Here is a 20,174-nt window from a genome sequence, read left to right as displayed (position 1 = left end):
TTCACCTTTCCGAAAACCAAACTGATCGTCGTCTAACAGACCTGAATTTTTTTTTTCGTTCTCCTGTATACTGTTCTTGTCAGAAACTTAGATGAGTGAGATATGAAGTTGATTCTGATTAGTTCTCGCACTTACCTGCCCTTGTCTTTGGGACTGCGTGGATGACATTTTTCTGGAACTATTATATCTCCAGCCACATAGATTCTACACAACTTGAAAAATCGATTGGTTGCCCCTTCGCCCGATGATTTTAGAAATTCCGATGGAATGTTATGTGGCAGTTCTACCTTACTTGATCTCAAGTCTTCCAGAGTGTTTATACGTTCTGACTAATACTGGATTCCCTACGCCTTCCATACAGATTCCAGTTTCTTCTTCTATCACGTCATCAGACAAGTACTTCCACCCTTGTAGATACCTTCAAAATACTCATTCCGCTTACACACTCTCTCCCCTGCATTTAACATTGAACAGTGGATTTTCCATTGCATGCTAAATGTTGGCCCCAATGCTTTTAGTTTCACCGAAGATTGTTTTCAGTTTCATATGTGCTAAATCAGTCCTTCAATGACTGTAACGTTTTCGATTTCTTCATTTTTCCCTACAGCCATTTTAACTTGACTTGTCTGTACGTCATGTTTATTTCATTTCTAAGTTACTTATATTGGTATATTCATGTCTTTCCCTGAACATTTTTGTGTTTCTTACTTTCGTCGAACAAATGAAGTGTTTCGCCTGTTGACCAAGGTTTCTTCGCAGTTACCTTCCTTTTATCTTTATTTATTACTGTGTCCAGCTTCTGCGACCGCCCAGTTTAGAGATGTCCACTCCCCTTGAACTACTGTTAGAAGTAGTGTGAGCCTATCTACATGTTCGGCGCCCGTACGTGGTGCATTTATTTCCACTGCAGGGACTCCAAGCTCAGGAATTTAGAAGACCCGCCGCAGCTTCTTTGGAGCAGTTACAGTTTCTCTGTCCAATTGAAAAGTACGTTGCTGAATAATAACCGCTGCTGAACAGGAACGTTTTCTCACCACACAGTTCACTGGACGGACTAGCACTTATAAATACCAACCGTCTGTTTTCCCAATGTAAAACGTCAGACACCAACAAAACATTCACGACAGGCGTTGCAATTGGATTACTCGTTGACGCAGCGAAAGTAACTGATCAGCCATATATTGGCAGGGCCTTTGCAGCTTATCTCCAGGTAGAACTATCATATTCACTCCCACAGAAAGCATCAGTTTTTACGACGGAAGCTCTCCAGATGGTGAGACCACTTGGGCTGTACGAGATCCTGATCATAGCTGGATCGTTAAGCTCTCAAACCCCATCGCGAAAGAAACACAACAACGAATAGTTGCACACTTAATGCGAGAAGCTATAGCCGTATGGAACTCCACTGAACCTTCTTTGGATATCAGAATACGTATGCATTCACTAATGAGAGTAGGCTGATCTCCTCTCAAAGGATACAGCGGACGACGGGCATTTGCATAACCCCGATTTTAATGCGCCTGTGCGCGTCCCTGAACTTAAAGGGAGGCATACAATACTCGCAAAGAATAGGAAGAAATATGAGTCCTTACAGGCTGCCACTATTTTAATCTTACAACCTGCTCTTTCCCAGAGAGCTTGGTTACGGATTAGAAAGGGCGCAGACAACATTTTACTGCCGTCGTAAAGATGCTTTTTCATCACGAAGACTTCATCAGTCACCTACAGAGGATAAGCGTCAACGAATCTGATACTACATCGTTCGACTGAACAAAAGTAGATGAGGTAGTTTTAGTGTGAGATACTAACTACCTTCTGCAAGAGAGTAAGCAAGCTGAATCACCAATTTTCATGGGCTTTAAGAGACTGTAAGCTCCACATGTAATACAGTGTATGCTCTCACATAGGACCACTGGATTGTGTTAGGTGATGGCGTCATACTTGTGTATTGTTTGACAAGTATGCCGTACAGAAGCCATCGTGTAACAAATGTGGCACAAAATAATTTTAGGCCAGCTTAGTGTATCAGTAGTGTCCTGCACCATTTCTCCCCTCAGTAATCTAAAATAATTTGTATTTATTGTCAGTTACAACGTACTGATTTTTCTGTCAGCCATTATGGGCTCTGCGTGCCCTGTCGCAACTCTTTTTTAGTAAGATTTATTCCCTAAGTAATAAACTGCTGGCTGCATGATGTGTATATCAAACACCACTAAAAAAAAGAAAGCCTCTCTCCCAGACAATCCCTCACTAAGACTCGCTACTATCGTTGTTGGCATGGAGGAAGACAAGTTTGGAAGCGAGGGTCGCCACTTTAATTATATATTGATCTGTAAAACTTTCCCCAATTACAGTGCTTAACATCCCTCGCATTATTTCACTTACTGCATGGTCTAACTATTTCCTTTATTAATATATATATATATATATATATATATATATATATATATATATATATATATATATATATTAGCAATTCCAGCTGCAAATTATGACAGGCGATAGCGAGTTTCTATCGTTAAATGATCATCTTCAATTCTGATTAATCACGAGCTGCGAAAAATCAAAAATTGTGATAGAGCTCAGTCATAAGCTGTAAAATAAGATGAACAGAACAATAACAAATTTCTAAAACCATTCAATGGTATTCAACGATGTACCCGAATACGTGGCTACCCAGATCACGTGAGATTTTTGTGGTCTGGGGTGGATACCGCTGAATGTTCTTTCTGTGTTACAACTCATGCTACAGTTCTTTTACATAACATTTTTATTTTTAACGGCTCGTGATTAATCAGGTCTGTTGATGATCAGTTAAGTGATATAAAGTAGGTAATGCTGGTTCCACTCCATTTTGCTTGTCTGAAGCAACAACCGGATATAAAATTTTTTGAATGAAAACGGTCTCGGTTGCAAAATGCATTTTGTTAGTTACCATTTGCGACTATTTGCAATTGAGACTATTATTTCAAAACTATACAGTCGGGGATATCTACATCTACATCTATGAAAATACTGCGAAGTTCATGTAAAAATGCATAGCAGAGGCTTCATATCACAGGTTTGACCATTTCTGGAACAGCACATGGAAAAAATGAGTACCTAAATCTTTCGTGTGAGCTATGATTCGTCTCATTTTATTACGATGCTCCTTTCTGCGTTTGTAAGTTCGAGTCAACAAAATATTTTGAGGAGAAAGATTATGATTGAGATTTTGTGAAATAATCTCGCCGCAACGAAAAACGCCTTTGTTTTAATGATGCCACCCTAGCTCGGCCATCATATACAGAACGACCTACCGTTCTTTGAACTTTTTTGATGTTTTACCTCAGTCGTATCTGGTAAGGGTAGCGTATCATCCAGCAATACTCCATAAGAGTATTGTTTCTAACAGCAAGTCGTCGACACATGCGAAAGAAAGGCCAGAGCTCAGAAGTTCATGTAATGGGTAAGGTGGGTTACTGATGTTACATTGTCACCAAATTTCACTAAAATTCTGCCCAACGCCACCGTGGAATGTCACTCGATCGGAAGGTCGTCATGCATTCCCTTTTCCACGTTTCAGCTCTTCTTTTGACACCACTGTACTGGAGTTAATCACCGCGACGCCCAGCGTTGAAACGACGCGATTTGCTTATAGGTAACTGAGGAAAACATTTCAGACACACCGTCGCTCGGAATCGACACGAGAAGGCCTCAGAGAGTGGCATAAAGGGCGCCAGTGACTCCACCCCTTTTTTTCAGGTGTTGATAAATATTTCGCAGTCGAAAACGGCAGTTCGCAGTGCGATGAACAACAATACGACGTCCTTGGCAACACTACTGAAACCCCCCTCCCCCCTGCCCCCCCCCCTCCCTCAGATGATTACACCGTGCTCTAAGGACGTCTTGGGCCTCCAAAGACAAGCAATGTGATCACAACCCTTGGAATGTAATGCGATCGCAAATTTTGCTTTGGTGTACAGGGTGGAACAACTAGGAACCGTTCAACATTCGACGAAATTTGAACGTGATCCAAAGTAGCAAGTGTTTTCATGCTTCATCAGCCCTCCTGTCTCTCGCCCTGTTGTGGCGTGATCACGGCAGGCGCAATATTGACACATGCATGAATAAAACAGCGAAGACCCCGTAGTTCAGCAACACTCTCGGTGCCACCCACACACCCTTGTTGAGGCACATTAATGATGTAACTGTGCAGTGATAACACTGATGGATTCCTAGGTGCCTGCAGACAACCATGTGACACCTTTCAGCTTGAGTGGCATTATACTGCTCCTCTAGCACCTGCTTGCGAGCATGTGGAATCTGGGCGATGTCAAAGGTGTTGACTGCTTGCAGGCGACTAGGAATCAAGAGTTGTTTATGTGCAGGTAAATTTTTAAAGCGCTCAACGAAGGTGCATGTGTGGCACCGAGGGCGTTGCCGAACTGGGGGATATTAGAAGGACCATTTGCCATATTATTGATGCTTGTGTCAATGTTGTATCCACTGTGATCACGCCACAGGATGGTGTGAAACAGGAGGCCTGAAAAAGCATAAACACCCTTTCCTACTTAAGATCACGTTCATATTTCGTCGAATGGTTGTAGTGGTTCCACCCTGGTCACCAGAGCTCTACACTCTAAAGTGTACGATATCCATAAAGAAGTGTTGAATCGTCTGGGAGAGGGTGGGGGAGGAGTGTCTGCAGTGTCAAATGTTGCCAAAAACGTCGTCCTGTTCCTATTGCTCACTGCACTGCAAAATACCCTTTTCGACTGCGAAACATGTGGGGATCAACGCCCCAAATGGAAGGGTGGTTCCATAGACTCCCTTTATGCCACCTCCTGAGGCCTTTTCCTGTCGATTCTGAGCGTCGGTGTGTCTGAAACGTTTCCCTCGGTCAGCTATAAAAATCGTAAAGGTGCCGAAAGAAGGACTGAACTGTGGGTAAGAGAGACTGAACGACCTTCCCGTAGGGTGACGGCCCAACAGTGGCATTTGGCAGAATTAAAGTGAAATTTGCTGCCAATATGGCATCATTAACCCATCTTACACGTCACATAAACTTATCTCTGGCGCTTCCTTCGCATATGTAAACACCTTGCTATTTGAAGCGTCGACGAGACAGAGGAGGATGTTGCAGGGAACCACACTTTTGCATTGCACAGGAAAGTTTTAGGCACCTTTGAGCCAATTTTCAAACATTAGCGTTGCAACTGGAGCTAATTACGGGGTTTCGAAGAAGTAACCCTCTCATTGTGCTGAGCAGTTTAGATTTATTGCGTCTTCTACAGTAATGTTCAGGCAATAAAACGGAATCATTGGTTCTACTTCTCTCGTATCATTTTGTATGTGACGGTCCCAAATGAGATAGTTTATAATGGTAATAATTGGTATTTAGCTGAATCGACACCCACAAAATTTTTATTTATCGTGTAACTGAAATTTAATGGCTTTCTTTTTAGTACTCATGTGGAGAAACTTACTCTTCTTGTAGTTAGAAGTCAATTCTCACTTTTCGCACCATACATATTCTTGTCTAAACAATTTTGTATATCTCATGACAATACTTCGTCTATCTTTATTAAAAAGCCTGGGACTTAAGCGGATTTCTTCCGTCTTTTTATCACCAGTTTTCAGTAGGTCACTGCGTCCACCAAGACTGCACTATTTTCAAATTTCATCACTCTCATTACTTCCAGTTATGGTCTGTAAAAGCAGATATCGTATTTTTTTTCAATTTTATGAGCGTCTAGTGCACAGAGTAGTGTTTAGCTACAGTAAAGATTTTCTGTCCTATGCGACTAGCACCCCTTACGCATAGCTATTTTTTAGTCTTCATGCGGTTATGCCCACGACGTCATGTTGTACCCGCTGCAGTTTTTGTCTAAGTGGTCACGAAACTGACCTATCCCACACCTGACCAAAGTGCACCGTATCATTGCGCGCAGTGTCCTATAGACAGGAAGACCACGATGTGTTGTAATTGGCCACAGGTTAGAGCAGTAAATGTTTGTATTTCCTTGAGGCTGAAGCCAAGCGAGGTGGCCTAGAGAAGTCGCATACAGAAGGACGACAGTTCAAGTCCCGTCCGGTCATGAACTTTAGATTTCTATGGTTTCCCTAAAGCAAATAATGGAAATTCGAGACTGGTTAAATTTCCTCTAACGAAAAATGGTTCAAATGGCTCTGAGCACTATGGAACTTAACATCTGAGGTCATCAGTCCCCTAGAACTTAGAACTACTTAAACCTAACTAACCTAAGGACATCACACACTTCCATGCCCGAGGCAGGATTCGAACCTGCGACCGTAGCTGTCGCGCGGTGCCAGACTGAAGCGCCTAGATATACCAGGCCGGCCTTTCTTTTAACGGCTGCAGCCTTTATTTCGCAATATCTATTATTTCAGATGTATCATTTTCGTTATCAGTATATCTGAGGCACTCTACAGATGTCACTGCAGAAATCAGAGTGGCAATGCTTTAAACGTCAGCTTGATAAGATGATTTCAGTTCAGTTTTAAGCAACTTCAGTTACCAGATGTTTCACGCTTTAGGGAAATAACGAAAAGAGTTATGAAATAGAGCGGAAACTGCTGTTATTCCTTGCAGTATCAGCAACATTCGCTTCTGTTGCTATCGCATTGAGTACAGATATCCCCCAACGTATTAACCATGAAAAGGGAGAAACAGTTAAAAGAATTCAATTTCAAAACATCCAAAAAGCGTATGTTAAAAGTTCATGTATTTGTAGCTTTCCGTGTACTTAGCTTATGACTTAAATCTCGATATGATTGGAAAATAACATTTAACCAGTTGCAGAATTAAACGTTTATTTATACTTTACCATGGTTTCAACAAATATAAGTTTGTCTTCTTCAGAAGGAAACTGGACTCGGAAAAACCCTTACTGACGTAAACAGGTGTTGAAGCCATAAGGCTCTTACCTAGTACAATGTGCGTGTCACCCGAAAACAGACCATAACCTTCAACATCCGTTTATGTCAATAAGTGATTTTAAGTGTCCATTTTCCTTCATCACACAAATTATATTCTTCGAAACCATGATAAGAGTTTAATAAACGTTTAATTTGCAACTGGTCGGCTGTTATTTTCGAATCCTATAAAGTTTCTGCGTGCACCGTTGCTGAAACCTAACAACATTTAAAATTTAAAAAGAAATATATGATTTAAATATTTTGAAATTTAGTTTTCTGTCAGGATAAGGAAAAACGTACAGAAAAATTTAGTGCTTATTCGGCATTCAATTGAGAAGACAACTTTTTATTTATTTATTTACGGAGATAAATTCTTATAATCTAAAGCACTGCGAAGAGAGACTTACCAACTGCATCCCAAATCCTCATCGTATTGATAACACGCATTCCCTTTTCCGTAAACTTTTGCGTCAGAAAACTATATACACTGCAGCTAATCCAACCAAAGAGGTAAGGCAGTGCAGATATGAGACCAGCCTGGAAGAGCGGAAGGTTAATCATCAGCTGTAACATTTTATACCTCCAGAGCTGGGTGAAGTACAAACGAATAGTATCCTACTCACATCGTCAATGTCATAGTGTAGTATATTTCCAACATAAGTGGGCAGTTCGGAGAGCAGAGTGTAGTTGACCCAACCGGTGGCGAACATGATGAGCACATGGGCCCACATCGGTACGCTTGTCAGGATCATTGGCCACGGGTTCCCGATCAGATCTTTCTGTAAAATTTAATATGCCTCATGATTGTAACATTTATCTCTAAAATTCATAGGTACGAGATTGGTTCTAGTAAAAACCTTTGAATGCTGCATGTTGAGAAAACGTTATACACACTTAACTGAAACATACGCTGAGATACCACTTCATTATAACTAGTAGGTTGCCGGTCAAGACATTCACATAGTGTTCAGTGATATAATCATTGCAAATAACCTGTTCAGTAGCTCTTATCTGGAGTGAGAACCACAAGGATGTAGAATAAGTAAAAGCACTGCATTATAACTATGATGAACTACTTTTGCACATAATATAAAACGGCGATTGAACACATATTGTGCACGTAATTTGTCAAGGACACTTAGAAAGACTGGAATGTGTTGTCTTATGTAATTAGTAACTAGGCAGCTACTTTTAATAGGGTTGCAACTTTTATTATATTATTGCTATACAGAAAATATAAAACGCAGAATAACATAGCAACAACAACAAGAGCTTTTCTCAAAAAGACAAATATGTTAACACTTAATAGTGATTCAAATATTGAAAATACTTTCTGCATCTCTTTGTGTAGAGTGTAGCTTTGCATAAAAATGAATCGTAAACGGTAAACAGAGCACTGCACCCGTGTGGGGATGGCGATTGACCACTAGTTGCTCCCTACCTCTCGCTTCCACATTGGCTAGCACTCGCTGACTGCGACTCAAACCAGTGGTTAGTTGCTTCACAATGCAGAACGAGATGCAGAGGAATTCATCCTGCGCGCTCTCCAATTTTGAGTTCCCAAGGATATGCAAGCAACACATGCGGCTATGCCATTAAGCCACGTTTACACGACGACAGTGGGTTGTGCCACTCGTTGCGTGGAATGAGTTGCACGCAAGTGATTTCATTTTTTACTATAGACACGGTGACACCAGTATACACTTCAGTTTCGTCGTCTTGTGGGTCCCTGAGTCGTGTCTGAAATGAAAGTGTTGGCAGCTGCACGTCGCACGAGTTGTGATGGAGTTAAAGCTTGTTGCGTGGAATCGCTACATAAGAAAAAAATTAGAAACGTGTTTCGATTCATGACTAGATGAAGAAAAGGCCTCAGTTCGGTTGCCCAGCATCCTTGATGAAATAATTTACAATGGAAAATCCAAGAAGTTATTTTAATTATCTTAGAATGTCACCAGAACTGTTCACGTTTCTTCTAAATAGAGTTAATTATGTGATAAGGAATAAAGGTACTGTAATGCATGAACCACTGTCGCCAAAACTGAAATTATATATCATATTGGGTGCATTACAATCGAGAACACTCGTCATGCTATAAGATAGGGTTTTAGTTGGTGATGACGCTTTTTCATTAACACCAATAATTATTAACATTAACAGTAATAATTATTAACATTAACAGCAATAAATATTCGAAGCAGGCTGCATTAAGAAGAGAATGGTTTGCAAACTGCTCTCTTGAAGATAGATCTGTCCAGTGGCAATATTTCAAAATTCTAATACATGTGAATGGGAGCACTGCAGCGAAGTTTTAAATAGATGAATATTGAATAAAGAATGCAGCTTCTTGAATTTGTACAGCCTTCCCTCCTGTCAACAATATTCCTTAACAAAGAGTTGGCCAACTCGAACGATGGTATTTTAGTCTTGTAGACGAGAGCATTGCCACAGCTAGAATTACACTTGCTTATATTTCTCTTAATTCAGTTGGACATGTGCTCCTAACTCAATAAATTTTGTCCTCCAGCTCAGATATTGTCAAACCATCTAGGTTATGATAGCACATGAAGGTCTGAGGATCAGCAATATTTTGCCTATTTTTGTAATCAGCACCACTGAAATCCCACAAACACGTATGCAGTGCATAGATATCCAAAACGCAAACATTATTCTCCGTTCCCCACATCATATTTCAGTTTGTCTACACTCTACGAACACACGTAACCTCAAAACTCATGCAACTAGTATCGCAAAAGTTGGAACACGCCGCAGTGTTTAGTTTCACCGACGTGTTGCGCAAACGCACGGAGCCCATGCGCAGGGGCCAGTAACGAAGTTGCTTGCAACCTGGTGTCGTCATGTAAACTAGGCTTTAAACGAATTACGTCCCACCAGAGTTCCCCAAGTCCCTCCAAACCCTTGAACGCCACGTACTCCGTTTCACGTTCCGCATCCGTTAACCCTCTACATACATATTCCTCAAGCCACCCTATGGTGTGTAGCTGAGGACACCTGTACCATTACTAGGCATTTCCTTTCCTGTTCCACTCGCAAATGGAGCGAGGGGAAAACAACTGTCTATATGCCTTCATATGACCCTTAATTTCTCTTTCTTTGTGATCCGTAAGCAAAATGTACATTGGCGACAGTAGAATCGTTCTACAGTCAGCTTCAAACGACAGTTCCGTAATTTTTTCTGAGTTGTGTTCCTCAAAAAGAAAGTCGCCTTCCTTCCAGAGATTCCTATTTGAGCAGCCCGCCTCTGACTTGCTACGGTGTCTTCCTTCAGTCCGACCTTTTGCGGATCCCAAACACTACAGCAATACTCAAAGAATGGGTCCCACTAGTGTCCTACATGCTGTCTCCTTTACAGATGAACCAAGCTTTCCTAAAATTCAGGGACTAACTGAAATCCACCATTCACCTTCCCTACTACAATACTTACATACCCGTTCCTTTTCATATCGCTCTGCAACAGAAGGCCTCGCCTCGATACACTGCTGGCTATTAAAACTGCTACACCACGAAGATGACGTGCTACAGACGAGAAATTTAACCGACAGCAAGAAGATGCTGTGATATGCAAATGATTAGCTTTTCAGAGCATTCACACAAGGTTGGCGCCGGTGGCGACACCTACAACGTGCTGACATGAGGAAAGTTTCCAACCGATTTCTCATACACAAACGGTACTTGACCGGGAATGCTTGGTGAAACGTTGTTGTGATGCCTCGTGTAAGGAGGAGAAATGCGTACCATCACGTTTCGGACTTTGATAAAGGGCGGGTTGTAGCCTATCGCGATAGCGGCTTATTGTATCGCGGCGTTGCTGCTCGCGTTGATCGGGATCCAATGACTGTTAGCAGAATATGAAATCGGTGCGTTCAGCAGGGTAATACGGAACGCCGTGCTGGATCCCAACTGCCTCGTATCCCTAGCAGTTGAGACGACAGGCATCTTATCCGCATAGCTGTAACGGATCGTCTAGCCACGTCTCGATCCCTGAGTCAACAGATGGGGACGCTTGCAAGACAACAACCATCTGCACGAACAGTTCGACGACGTTTGCAGCAGCATGGACTGTCAGCTCGGAGACCGTGGCTGCAGTTACTCTTGACGCTGCATCACAGACAGGAGCGCCTGCGATGGTGTACTCAACGACGAACCTGGGTGCACGAATGGCAAAACGTCATTTTTTCGGATGAATTCGGAGTTTGGAGACATCGCGGTGAACGTACATTGGAAGCGTGTATTCGTCATCGCCATACTGGCGTATCACCCGGCGTGATGGTATGGGGTGCCATTGGTTACACGTCTCGGTCATCTCTTGTTCGCATTGACGGCACTTTGAACAGTGGACGTTACATTTCAGGTGTGTTACAACCCGTGGCTCTACCCTTCACTCGATCCCTCCGAAACCCTACATTTCAGCAGGATAATGCACGACCGCATGTTGCAGGTCCTGTACGGGCCTTTCTGCATACAGAAAATGTTCGACTGGTACCCTGGCCAGCACATTCTCCAGATCCCTCACCAATTGAAAACGTCTGGTCAATGATGGCCGAGCAACTGGCTCGTCACAATACGCCGGTCACTATTGTTGATGAAGTGTGGTATCGTGTTGAAGCTGCATGGGCAGCTATACCTGTACCCGCCATCTAAGCTCTGTTTGACTCAATGCCCAGGCGTATCAAGGCCGTTATTACGGCCAGAGGTGGTTGTTCTGGGTACTGATTTATCAGGATCTATGCACCCATATTGCGTTAAAATGTAATCACATGTCAGTTCTAGTATAATATTTTTGTCCAATGAATACCCGTATATCATCTGCGTTTCTTCATAGTGTAGTAATTTTTATGGCCAGTAGTGTATTTAATCGAAGTGACTGTGTCAAGCAGCACACTGCTACTGCTGTATTCGAATATTACGGGCTTGTTTTCCCTGCTCATCTGCATTAACTTATATTTTCTTTATGTACAGAGATAAGTGCCATTCGTTAAACCGACTAAAAATCTTATCTAAGTCAACTTGTATCCTCCTACAGTCACTCAACGACAACACTCTCACGTACGCCACAACATTATCAGCAAACAGCCGCAGATTGCTGTTCACCTTGTCCGCAGGATCATTGATGTGTATAAAAAATAACAGCAGCCATATCACAGCTCCGTGGGGCACTCCTGACGATGCCTTTGTCTCTAAAGAACACTCACTGTCAGGACAACGTTACTAAAGAAGTGTTTGAGCCACTCACATATTTATGAACATATTCAGTACGCTCGTAAATTCTTTAAGTCTGCGGTAGGGCACGGTATCAAGTGCTTTCCGGAAATCTAGAAATATGTAACCTGTTTGTTACCCTTCATCCACAGTTCGCAGTACATCATGTGAGAAAAGGGCAAGCTGAGTTTTACACGAGCGATGCTTTCTAGAACCATGCTGATTCGTGAACATAAGTTTCTCAGCCTCAAGAAAGTTTAATATATTCCAAGAATTCTGCAGCAAGCCGATGTTGAGGATATTAATCTATAACCATGTATGTCCGTTGTTTTGCTCTTCTTATATACAGGAGTCACGTGCCCTTTTTCCAGTCACTTGGGACTTCGCGCTGGGCGACAGATTCGCGATAGATCCAAGCTAAGTAAGAGGTCATGCTCTTCGTAAAACCCAATTGGCACTCATTCAGACCTGGCGACATTTTGCTTTCAACAGTTTCAGTTTCTTCTCTACGCCATGGATGCTTATTATTATTTCGTCCATAAGGGAGTCTGTTCGATGGTCAAACGACGGTATGTTTGTACGAAACTCTTGCGTGAACGATTTCTTAAATGCGAAATTTAAAACTTCCTCTTTCTTTTTGCTGTCTTCTTTTGCCACATCAGACTGGTCAACGAGTTACTGGATATAAGCCTTAGGCCCGCTTAACGATTTTACGTAGGTCCAAAATTTTCTCGTATTCTCGGAATGATCTTTTGCTAAGGTATCACGGCAGAAGTGATAGTATGCATCGCTCACGGATCTTTTTACAGACGCACGAATCTCAACTAACTTTTTCCAATTATCGATTGCGCGTTCTCTTTTGAACGGAGAGTGCAGAAGCCTTTGCTTCTTCAGCACTTTACGAGTTTCGTTGTTAAACCACGATGGGTCCTTAATCCACTTATTCGGCCCATACTTCTCCAGAGCACGACTTACAGTCAGTTTAAACTTTGCCCATAATTCCTCTACTGGAACTAAATTACACAGCGTATATGACATCACTGTCTAAATGGTATGCTAACAACTGCTCTTTCTAGCAGAAATACTCTTCTAGTCTTTTTGATTGATTTATTAGCTCTGGTAACCATGTTGGCTACGATACTCACTAATATCTCTCTCTTTACTAATGCCGTCGATAAATTCAGGCCTGTTTATAGCTACAAAGTCTAAAATATTTCGGTTGCGTGTGGGCTGTATAATTAACTGCTCAAGACAGTTTTCGGAAAACGTGTTCAAAGTACTTCGTAATACTGTATGTCTGAAACCCCTGTAATGAATCCAAAGGTATCTCAGTCTATACGCTGTAGGTTAAAGTAGCATCCAACTCACAATGTATGATCAGGTTACTTCCACGTTGCTGACGTTAGATTGTCTTTGAATGACTAAAACTGTCACAGGGAAATCGAGTGGCGAGTAAAAACGTCCAACAATTAATTTGATTTCATCTAGGCCTGTTAAAAACGCGAACAGCTAACGTCACTGTCATAATGAAATCCGAACTCAATAGAAATATTATTGTCAACTGCTATGAATACTCCCTCTCCTATGGCGTCTAATCTCTCTTTTTCGATATACTTTCCATGAATGGCTAATATCTTAGAGATTTCTACTTTGGATTTCAGTCAGCAAGCCATGTTCCGAGAACATGAGTGCGACGAAGTTTTTGGAGACCAATAAATTCGGGAACATTTTTTTGCCTTCTCCACGTGGATCCGCTGCCTTCTCCTCAAATCCCCACCTCTCCCAGCTCACTTCGAACGTCTCCGCATATCCTACACTGTCCGCAAACTAGATTCTAATAACCCTAATGTTACGAAACTTCCTGGCAGATTAAAACTGTGTGCCAGACCGAGACTCGAACTCGGGACCTTTGCCTTTCGCGGGCAAGTGCTCTACGATCTGAGCTACCCAAGCACGACTCACGCTCCGTCCTCACAGCTTCACTTCTGCCAATATCTCGTCTCCTACCTTCCAAACTCTACAGAAGCTCTCCTGCGAACCTTGCAGAACTAGCACTCCTGAAAGAAAGGATATTACGGAGACATGGCTTAGCCACAGCCTGGGGGATGTTTCCAGCTGTGAGGACGGGGCGTGAGTCGTGCTTGGGTGTTCAGATGGTAGAGAACTTGCCCGCGAAAGGCTAAGGTCCCGAGTTCGAATTTTAATCTGCCAGGAAGTTTCATATCAGCGCACACTCCGCTGCAGAGTGAAAATCTCATTCTGGAAACCCTATTGTTACCCAATGATCACGAATCCCGGTATACTGCCGCGCCTTTATAAACATACCCAACTGCCCCTGCACCTACGCACACTCGGTATCCGAACCCTGTGCTATTTCACCGACTCCCTCTCCCAGATAATCAGATCCACCCCGACATTAAGCCGTCCTACAACCTAAAACTCTTCCCCATCCATCCTACTCCACACCATGGCTCCCATCTCCTTTTTTCTTTCCATCTCTCCCCATACCTTTCCTCTTGATATCATTGCTCTATCCACAAACCAAGCTACTCTTCACCTAGTGTCTTCTCACATTCCACTCAATAACCTACCTCCATCTCCGTCGTTTCATACCCTTTTAGGACCCCCAGATAATTTCTGCAGAGCACATTCTCTCCTCGACAAATACAGTGCAGGTCCTCCACAATTTAAGTGAAAGTGTAGTGCTTTTTTCTTAGAAGAATGTCAACTCTGCAATGTGGTTTTAGAATGTATATACGAGAGCAGCAGCCTTTACAGTAGTTGCAGGGGCAACAGTGCGGATGATGGACTGATCTGGCCTTTTAACATCAACCAAAACGGAATTGCTGTGATGATATTACGAACGGCTAAAAGCAAGGGGAAACTGCAGCCGTAATTTTTCCCCAAAGTATGCAGCTCTGTTGTATTGTTAAATGAAAAAAATCTTCTTGGGTAAAATACTACGGACTTAAATCAGTCCCTCATTCGGATTTCCGGGTGGGGACTACTCAACAGAATATCGTCCGGAGAATCAAAACTGGCGTTACGCGAATGGGAGGGTGGAATGTCAGATCCCCTAATCGGGCAGATTGGTTACAAAATTTAGAAAGGGAAACTGATCCGTTGAAGTTATAGTGGAAATTAGTGAAGTTCTGCGGCAGGAGGAACAGGACTTCTGGTTACTTTAATACAGGGTTATAAGTACAAAATCAAATAGAGGTAATGCAGGAGCGTGCTTAATAATGAATGAGAAAATAGGATAAGAAAATGGGAACGCGGGTAAGCTACCGAGAAAAACATAGTGGACGCATTGTTACAGCCAGGATAGACACGAAGCGCAAACCCACCACACTAATACATGTTTATATGTCAACTAACTTCGCGGACTATTAAGAGATTGAAGACATGTTTGATGAGATTAAAGAAATTATTCAGATAGTTAAGGGATACGAAAATTTAATAGTAAAGGGGGAATGGAATTCATCAGTAGGACAAGGAGAGAAGGAAAAATAGTAGGTGCGTGTGGACTGGGTGAAAGACGAAGCCGCGTGGAAGAATTTTGTACAGAGCATAATTTAATCATCGCTAACACTCGATTTAGGAATCATGTAAAAGGATGTGTACTTGGAAAAGAACTGGAACACCGGAAGATTTCAGACTGATTAATAAGGATAATAGAGAGATTTCGGAACATGATTTTAAATTTTAAGACTTTTCCAGGGGCAGATATCGATTCCGATCACAATTTATTGGCTATGAAAAGTAGACTAAACCTGAAGAAATTGCAAAAAGATAGGAAATTAAGGAGATGGGATCTGGATAAATTGAAAGAACCAGAGGTTGTAGAGTGTTTCAGAATCAGGGAACGATTGACAAGAAAAGGGGAAAAAAATACAGTAGAAGAAGAATGGGTAGATTTGAGAGATGAAATAAGTGAAGGTAGCAGAGGATCAAGTAAATAAAAAGACTAGGGCTATAAGAAATCATTGGGTAACAAAAGAGGCATTGAATTTAACTGATGATAGTAGAAAATATAAACATGCAGTAAATGAAGGAGGCGAAAGCAATGCGTCAAAGCAATGAGACTGAAAGGAAGTGCAAAGTGGCTAAGCAGGAATGGCTAGAGGACAAATGTAAGGATTTAGTAGCATGTATCACTAGGGGAAGGATAGAGGCCGCCTGCAGGAAAATTAAAGAGGCCTTTGGAGAAAAGAGAACCAACTGTATGAGTATCAAGAGCTCAGATGGAAAACCAATCCTAAGCAAATGAGGGAAAGCTGAAAGGAGTATATAGAGGGTCTATACAAGGGAGATGTACTTGAGGGCAATATAGTAGAAATGATAGAGGACGTAGATGAAGATGAAATGGGAGATATGATACTGCGTGAAGAGCACTGAAAGACCTAAAACGAAACAAGGCCCCGGGAGCAGACGAGATTCCATCAGAACTACTGATAGCCTTGGGAGAGCCAGCAGTGAAAAATTCTTTCATCTGGTGTGCGAAATATAAGAAACAGGCGAAACAGTCTCAGATTTCAAGAAGAATACTGTATAATAATTCCAACTGCAAATAAAGCATTTATCGAACTGTCAGTTTAATAATTCGTGGTTGCAAAACACCAACACGAATTCTTTACAGAAGAATGGAAAAATTGGTAGAAGTCGACTTCCGGAAGATCAGTTTGGATTCCGCAGAAGTGTTGGCACACGCAATGCAGTACTGACCCAACGACCTAGAAGGTAGGTTGGTAATCCTACGTTTATAGCATTTGTAGACTTTGAGAAAGATTTGGACAATGTTGACTGTAATACTGTCTTTGAAATTCTGAAGATAACAGGGGTAAAATATAATGAGCGAAAGCCTGTTTACGACTTTTACTGAAACCTGACGGCAGTTATAGAGTCGAGTGGCATGACAGGGAAGCAGTGGTTGAGAAGGATGTGATACAGGGTTGTAGCCTGTCCCGGATTTTATCCAATCTGTACATTTAACAAGCAGTGCAGGAAACCAAAGAAACACTTGGGATGGGAATTAAAGCGCAGGGAGGATAAATAAAAACTTTGAGGTTTGCCGATGACATTGTAATTCAGTCAGAAACAGCAGAAAGAGCAGTTGAACGGAATGTGTAGTATCTTGAAAGGAGGATGTAATATGAACATCAACAAAAACAAAACAAGGATAATGGAATTTGGTCGAATTAAATCAGGTGATGCTGAGGCATTTGGGTTAGGAAATGAGACTCTGAAAGTTGTAAATGTGTTTTCCTATTTGGGAAGCAACTAACTGATAATGGTCGAATTAGGGAGCATAGAAAATGTAGACTGGCGGTGGGAAGTAAAGCGTTTCTGAGGAAGAGAAGTTTGTAAACATGGAGTATAATTTTAACTATCAGGAAGTCTTTTCTGAAAGTACTTGCATAGAGTGTAACCATGTGTGGTTCAAATGGCTCTGAGCACTATGGGACTTAACTTCTGAGGTCATCAGTCCCCTAGAACTTAGATCTACTTAAGCCTAACTAACCTAAGGACAACACACACATCCATGCCCGAGGCATGATTCGAACCTGCGACCGTAGCGGTTCCAGACTGCAGCGCCTAGAAGCACTCGGCCACGTAACCATGTATGGAAGTGACACATAGACTATAAACAATTTAGACAAGAAGAGAATAGGAGATTCTGAACTGTGGTGCTACAGGAAAATGCTGAATTTAGATTGGTCGATCATGTAACTAATGGGGAGGTACTGAACAAAATTGGGGAGAAAAGAAATTTGTGGCAGTACATGACTACATGGAGGGATCAATTGTTAGAACACTTTCCGGGACGTCAAAGGATCATCAGTTTTGTACTGGAGGGAAGTGTGGGTGGTAAAAATCGTAGAGGGTGACCAAGAGATGAATACAGTAAGCAGGTTCGGAAGGTTGTAGACTGCAGTGGTTATATGGTGCTGAAGAGGCGCGCAAAGGACAGATTGAAGACCACAACAACAACATGCGTGGCCATACTGGAAAGTAATGCCTCCGAATTGATGTGATTTTTAAATAAAACAAACTTTATTAACACACTACATCTTTATTCTTCATGTGTACATATTTTCATCAGTTTGCTGCTGGAGAGCTCCGAATTGTAGCGTGTAACAGAGCGGCGTGTAACGCGACTATGTCGATGCGCGAGAAACAGCGAACGCCGCTGTCAATGGAGTTTCAAATTCGAAGAGTTCGTCCATACTTGGAGCATCCTATCCTTCAGCATGACAATGACAGACCACACACGAGCGCTGCTGCATCTGTAGCAGTGGGTCGCATTGACTTCACTGTCATCTATCATACTCCATACAGTTCCGTATTAGCTCCAGCTGATTTTCATCTGCTTTCAAAACTTAAAGAACACCTTGGAGGACTTAGCTTTGATAGTGATATAGCGGTGTAAGAAGGGGTGGGGTTGTGGCTCTGTCAGCAGAGTCAGTGACCGTATCCACAAACAGGTCATTCGTTGGGAGAAACTTGTTCGTCACTTGGGTGACGATGTTGAGAAAAAAATACGTACAAAAAAGAAATAAGGCCGCTCGGGGTAGCGACGCGGTCTTAGGCAAGTTGCCATGTTGCGCGCGGCTCTTCCCATCGGAGGTTCGAGTTCCCTTGGGCATGTGTGTGAGTTAGTTTAAGTAATGTGTAAGCCTAGGGACCGATGACCTCAGCAGTTTTGTCCCATAAGAACTTACCACAAATTCCTTATTTTCAACAAGAATTAAGGTGGAGAGTGTTTATAAAGTTTGTTTTTCGCATATAAAATTTGGAGGCATTACTTTTCAGCACGTACTCGTATTTTTGTTTTCTAGCTTTTAGTCCTCTGATTTTAATTTTTAAAAAAGAGGACAACAGTATCAATGTTTTTTATGCAGACGCTAACAAAATTCACCGTTTTTATCATTTTCAAAACCATCAGTCAACTTTTCACCTTTGTTAATGTTTGTTTCACGTCATTGTTATTTTTCTAAACAACTATCTGGTACGCAGCGGAATATTATACCGCTGACAGCCCCTCATCATATGAGGCGAGGGGGATAAAATAACAGTAAAGAAAAACTAGGCGAGGTACTGTTGTTCATCTTCGTCAACATCCGCTAAGGAGTGTAAAGTTTCTTCGCCCCTTCTCTCGCTCATTTCAGCTGTGTGAACAAGCGGATAGGGCATGCGCCCGCAGCGCTCTGATAAACGCTACAGACAAGAGGAGAGTAAAAGCGTTTCAATTGTCGCTCTACATTGATGCTGAAGACTAGATAGGTAGATCGTGTAGCAAATGAAGAGTTACTGAATCTAATGGATTTCGAAAAGGAAATGCATCAAACCAGTCTTCGGACTGTAGACCAAACAACAACATCCACTTCTGATCTGCTACTACACGAGTAACTGTTGCATGAGTGTTTTGGTTAATCATTTTGTAAATGAGAGTCATGTATTAGCACAGGGAATGAATAAGGCTTCCTAACGACCCCTCTACACAGACAACAAACGTTTGTAAGTCGAGAATGCTAATGTTCTATCAGACTACATAATAATTGGGCAAATAAGTTACGTTTTTAATTCAGATTTGAATTTATGGCGTATTTCAATATCTTGTCATTACTGTTGATAACTTAGCAGAAATTTTCAAACAGAAATAAAGTAATGAGTTTGCAACCACGGACGAACTTACTTTTATATTTTTTATACTGGTCGCAGTGCGTTTTGGTGGCAAAGTGCTGAAGTACTACATTGTGGGGTCAGAAGTGGTGAAGTCGTTTCCTGGTCAGTTCTAGGAATTTAATCTGTAATTTATCATTTTTTTCATTTATGACAGCATTTATTAATGTGAAGAATGCTTAATTGTACCGTGGATTGGAGTTCACATTAAACTGCTGGTTTCCCTGCAACTGGGTGGCTGAGTGTTTAGTGGACGGAGGAAGCCACACACTTACCACCTCCAATAGGACCATGCACAGTAACGTACCGTTGTGTTCAAATCAACCTTCGGGCTGTTTACAGTTCAATTACAA

The 20,174-nt window shown here is 41.9% G+C and overlaps 1 protein-coding gene across 1 annotated transcript in view; it reads right to left on the bottom strand.

Moving 5' to 3' along the window:
- Positions 1–20,174, bottom strand: part of LOC124622497 (sialin-like) — a 117,559-nt gene that overhangs the window by 13,186 nt on the left and 84,199 nt on the right. Inside the window, exons 6-7 of the mRNA XM_047148214.1 lie at positions 7,545–7,700; positions 7,329–7,458 (exon numbers count right to left, since the gene is read on the bottom strand). Coding sequence (XP_047004170.1) covers positions 7,329–7,458; positions 7,545–7,700 — 286 coding nt within the window. The remainder of the gene's footprint in view (positions 1–7,328; positions 7,459–7,544; positions 7,701–20,174) is intronic.

The sequence above is a fragment of the Schistocerca americana genome, chromosome 7, assembly GCF_021461395.2.
Source record: "Schistocerca americana isolate TAMUIC-IGC-003095 chromosome 7, iqSchAmer2.1, whole genome shotgun sequence".
NCBI lineage: Eukaryota > Metazoa > Arthropoda > Insecta > Orthoptera > Acrididae > Schistocerca > Schistocerca americana.
Note: the sequence above shows the minus strand (reverse complement) of the source record. Positions and strands in the feature narration are given on the sequence as shown.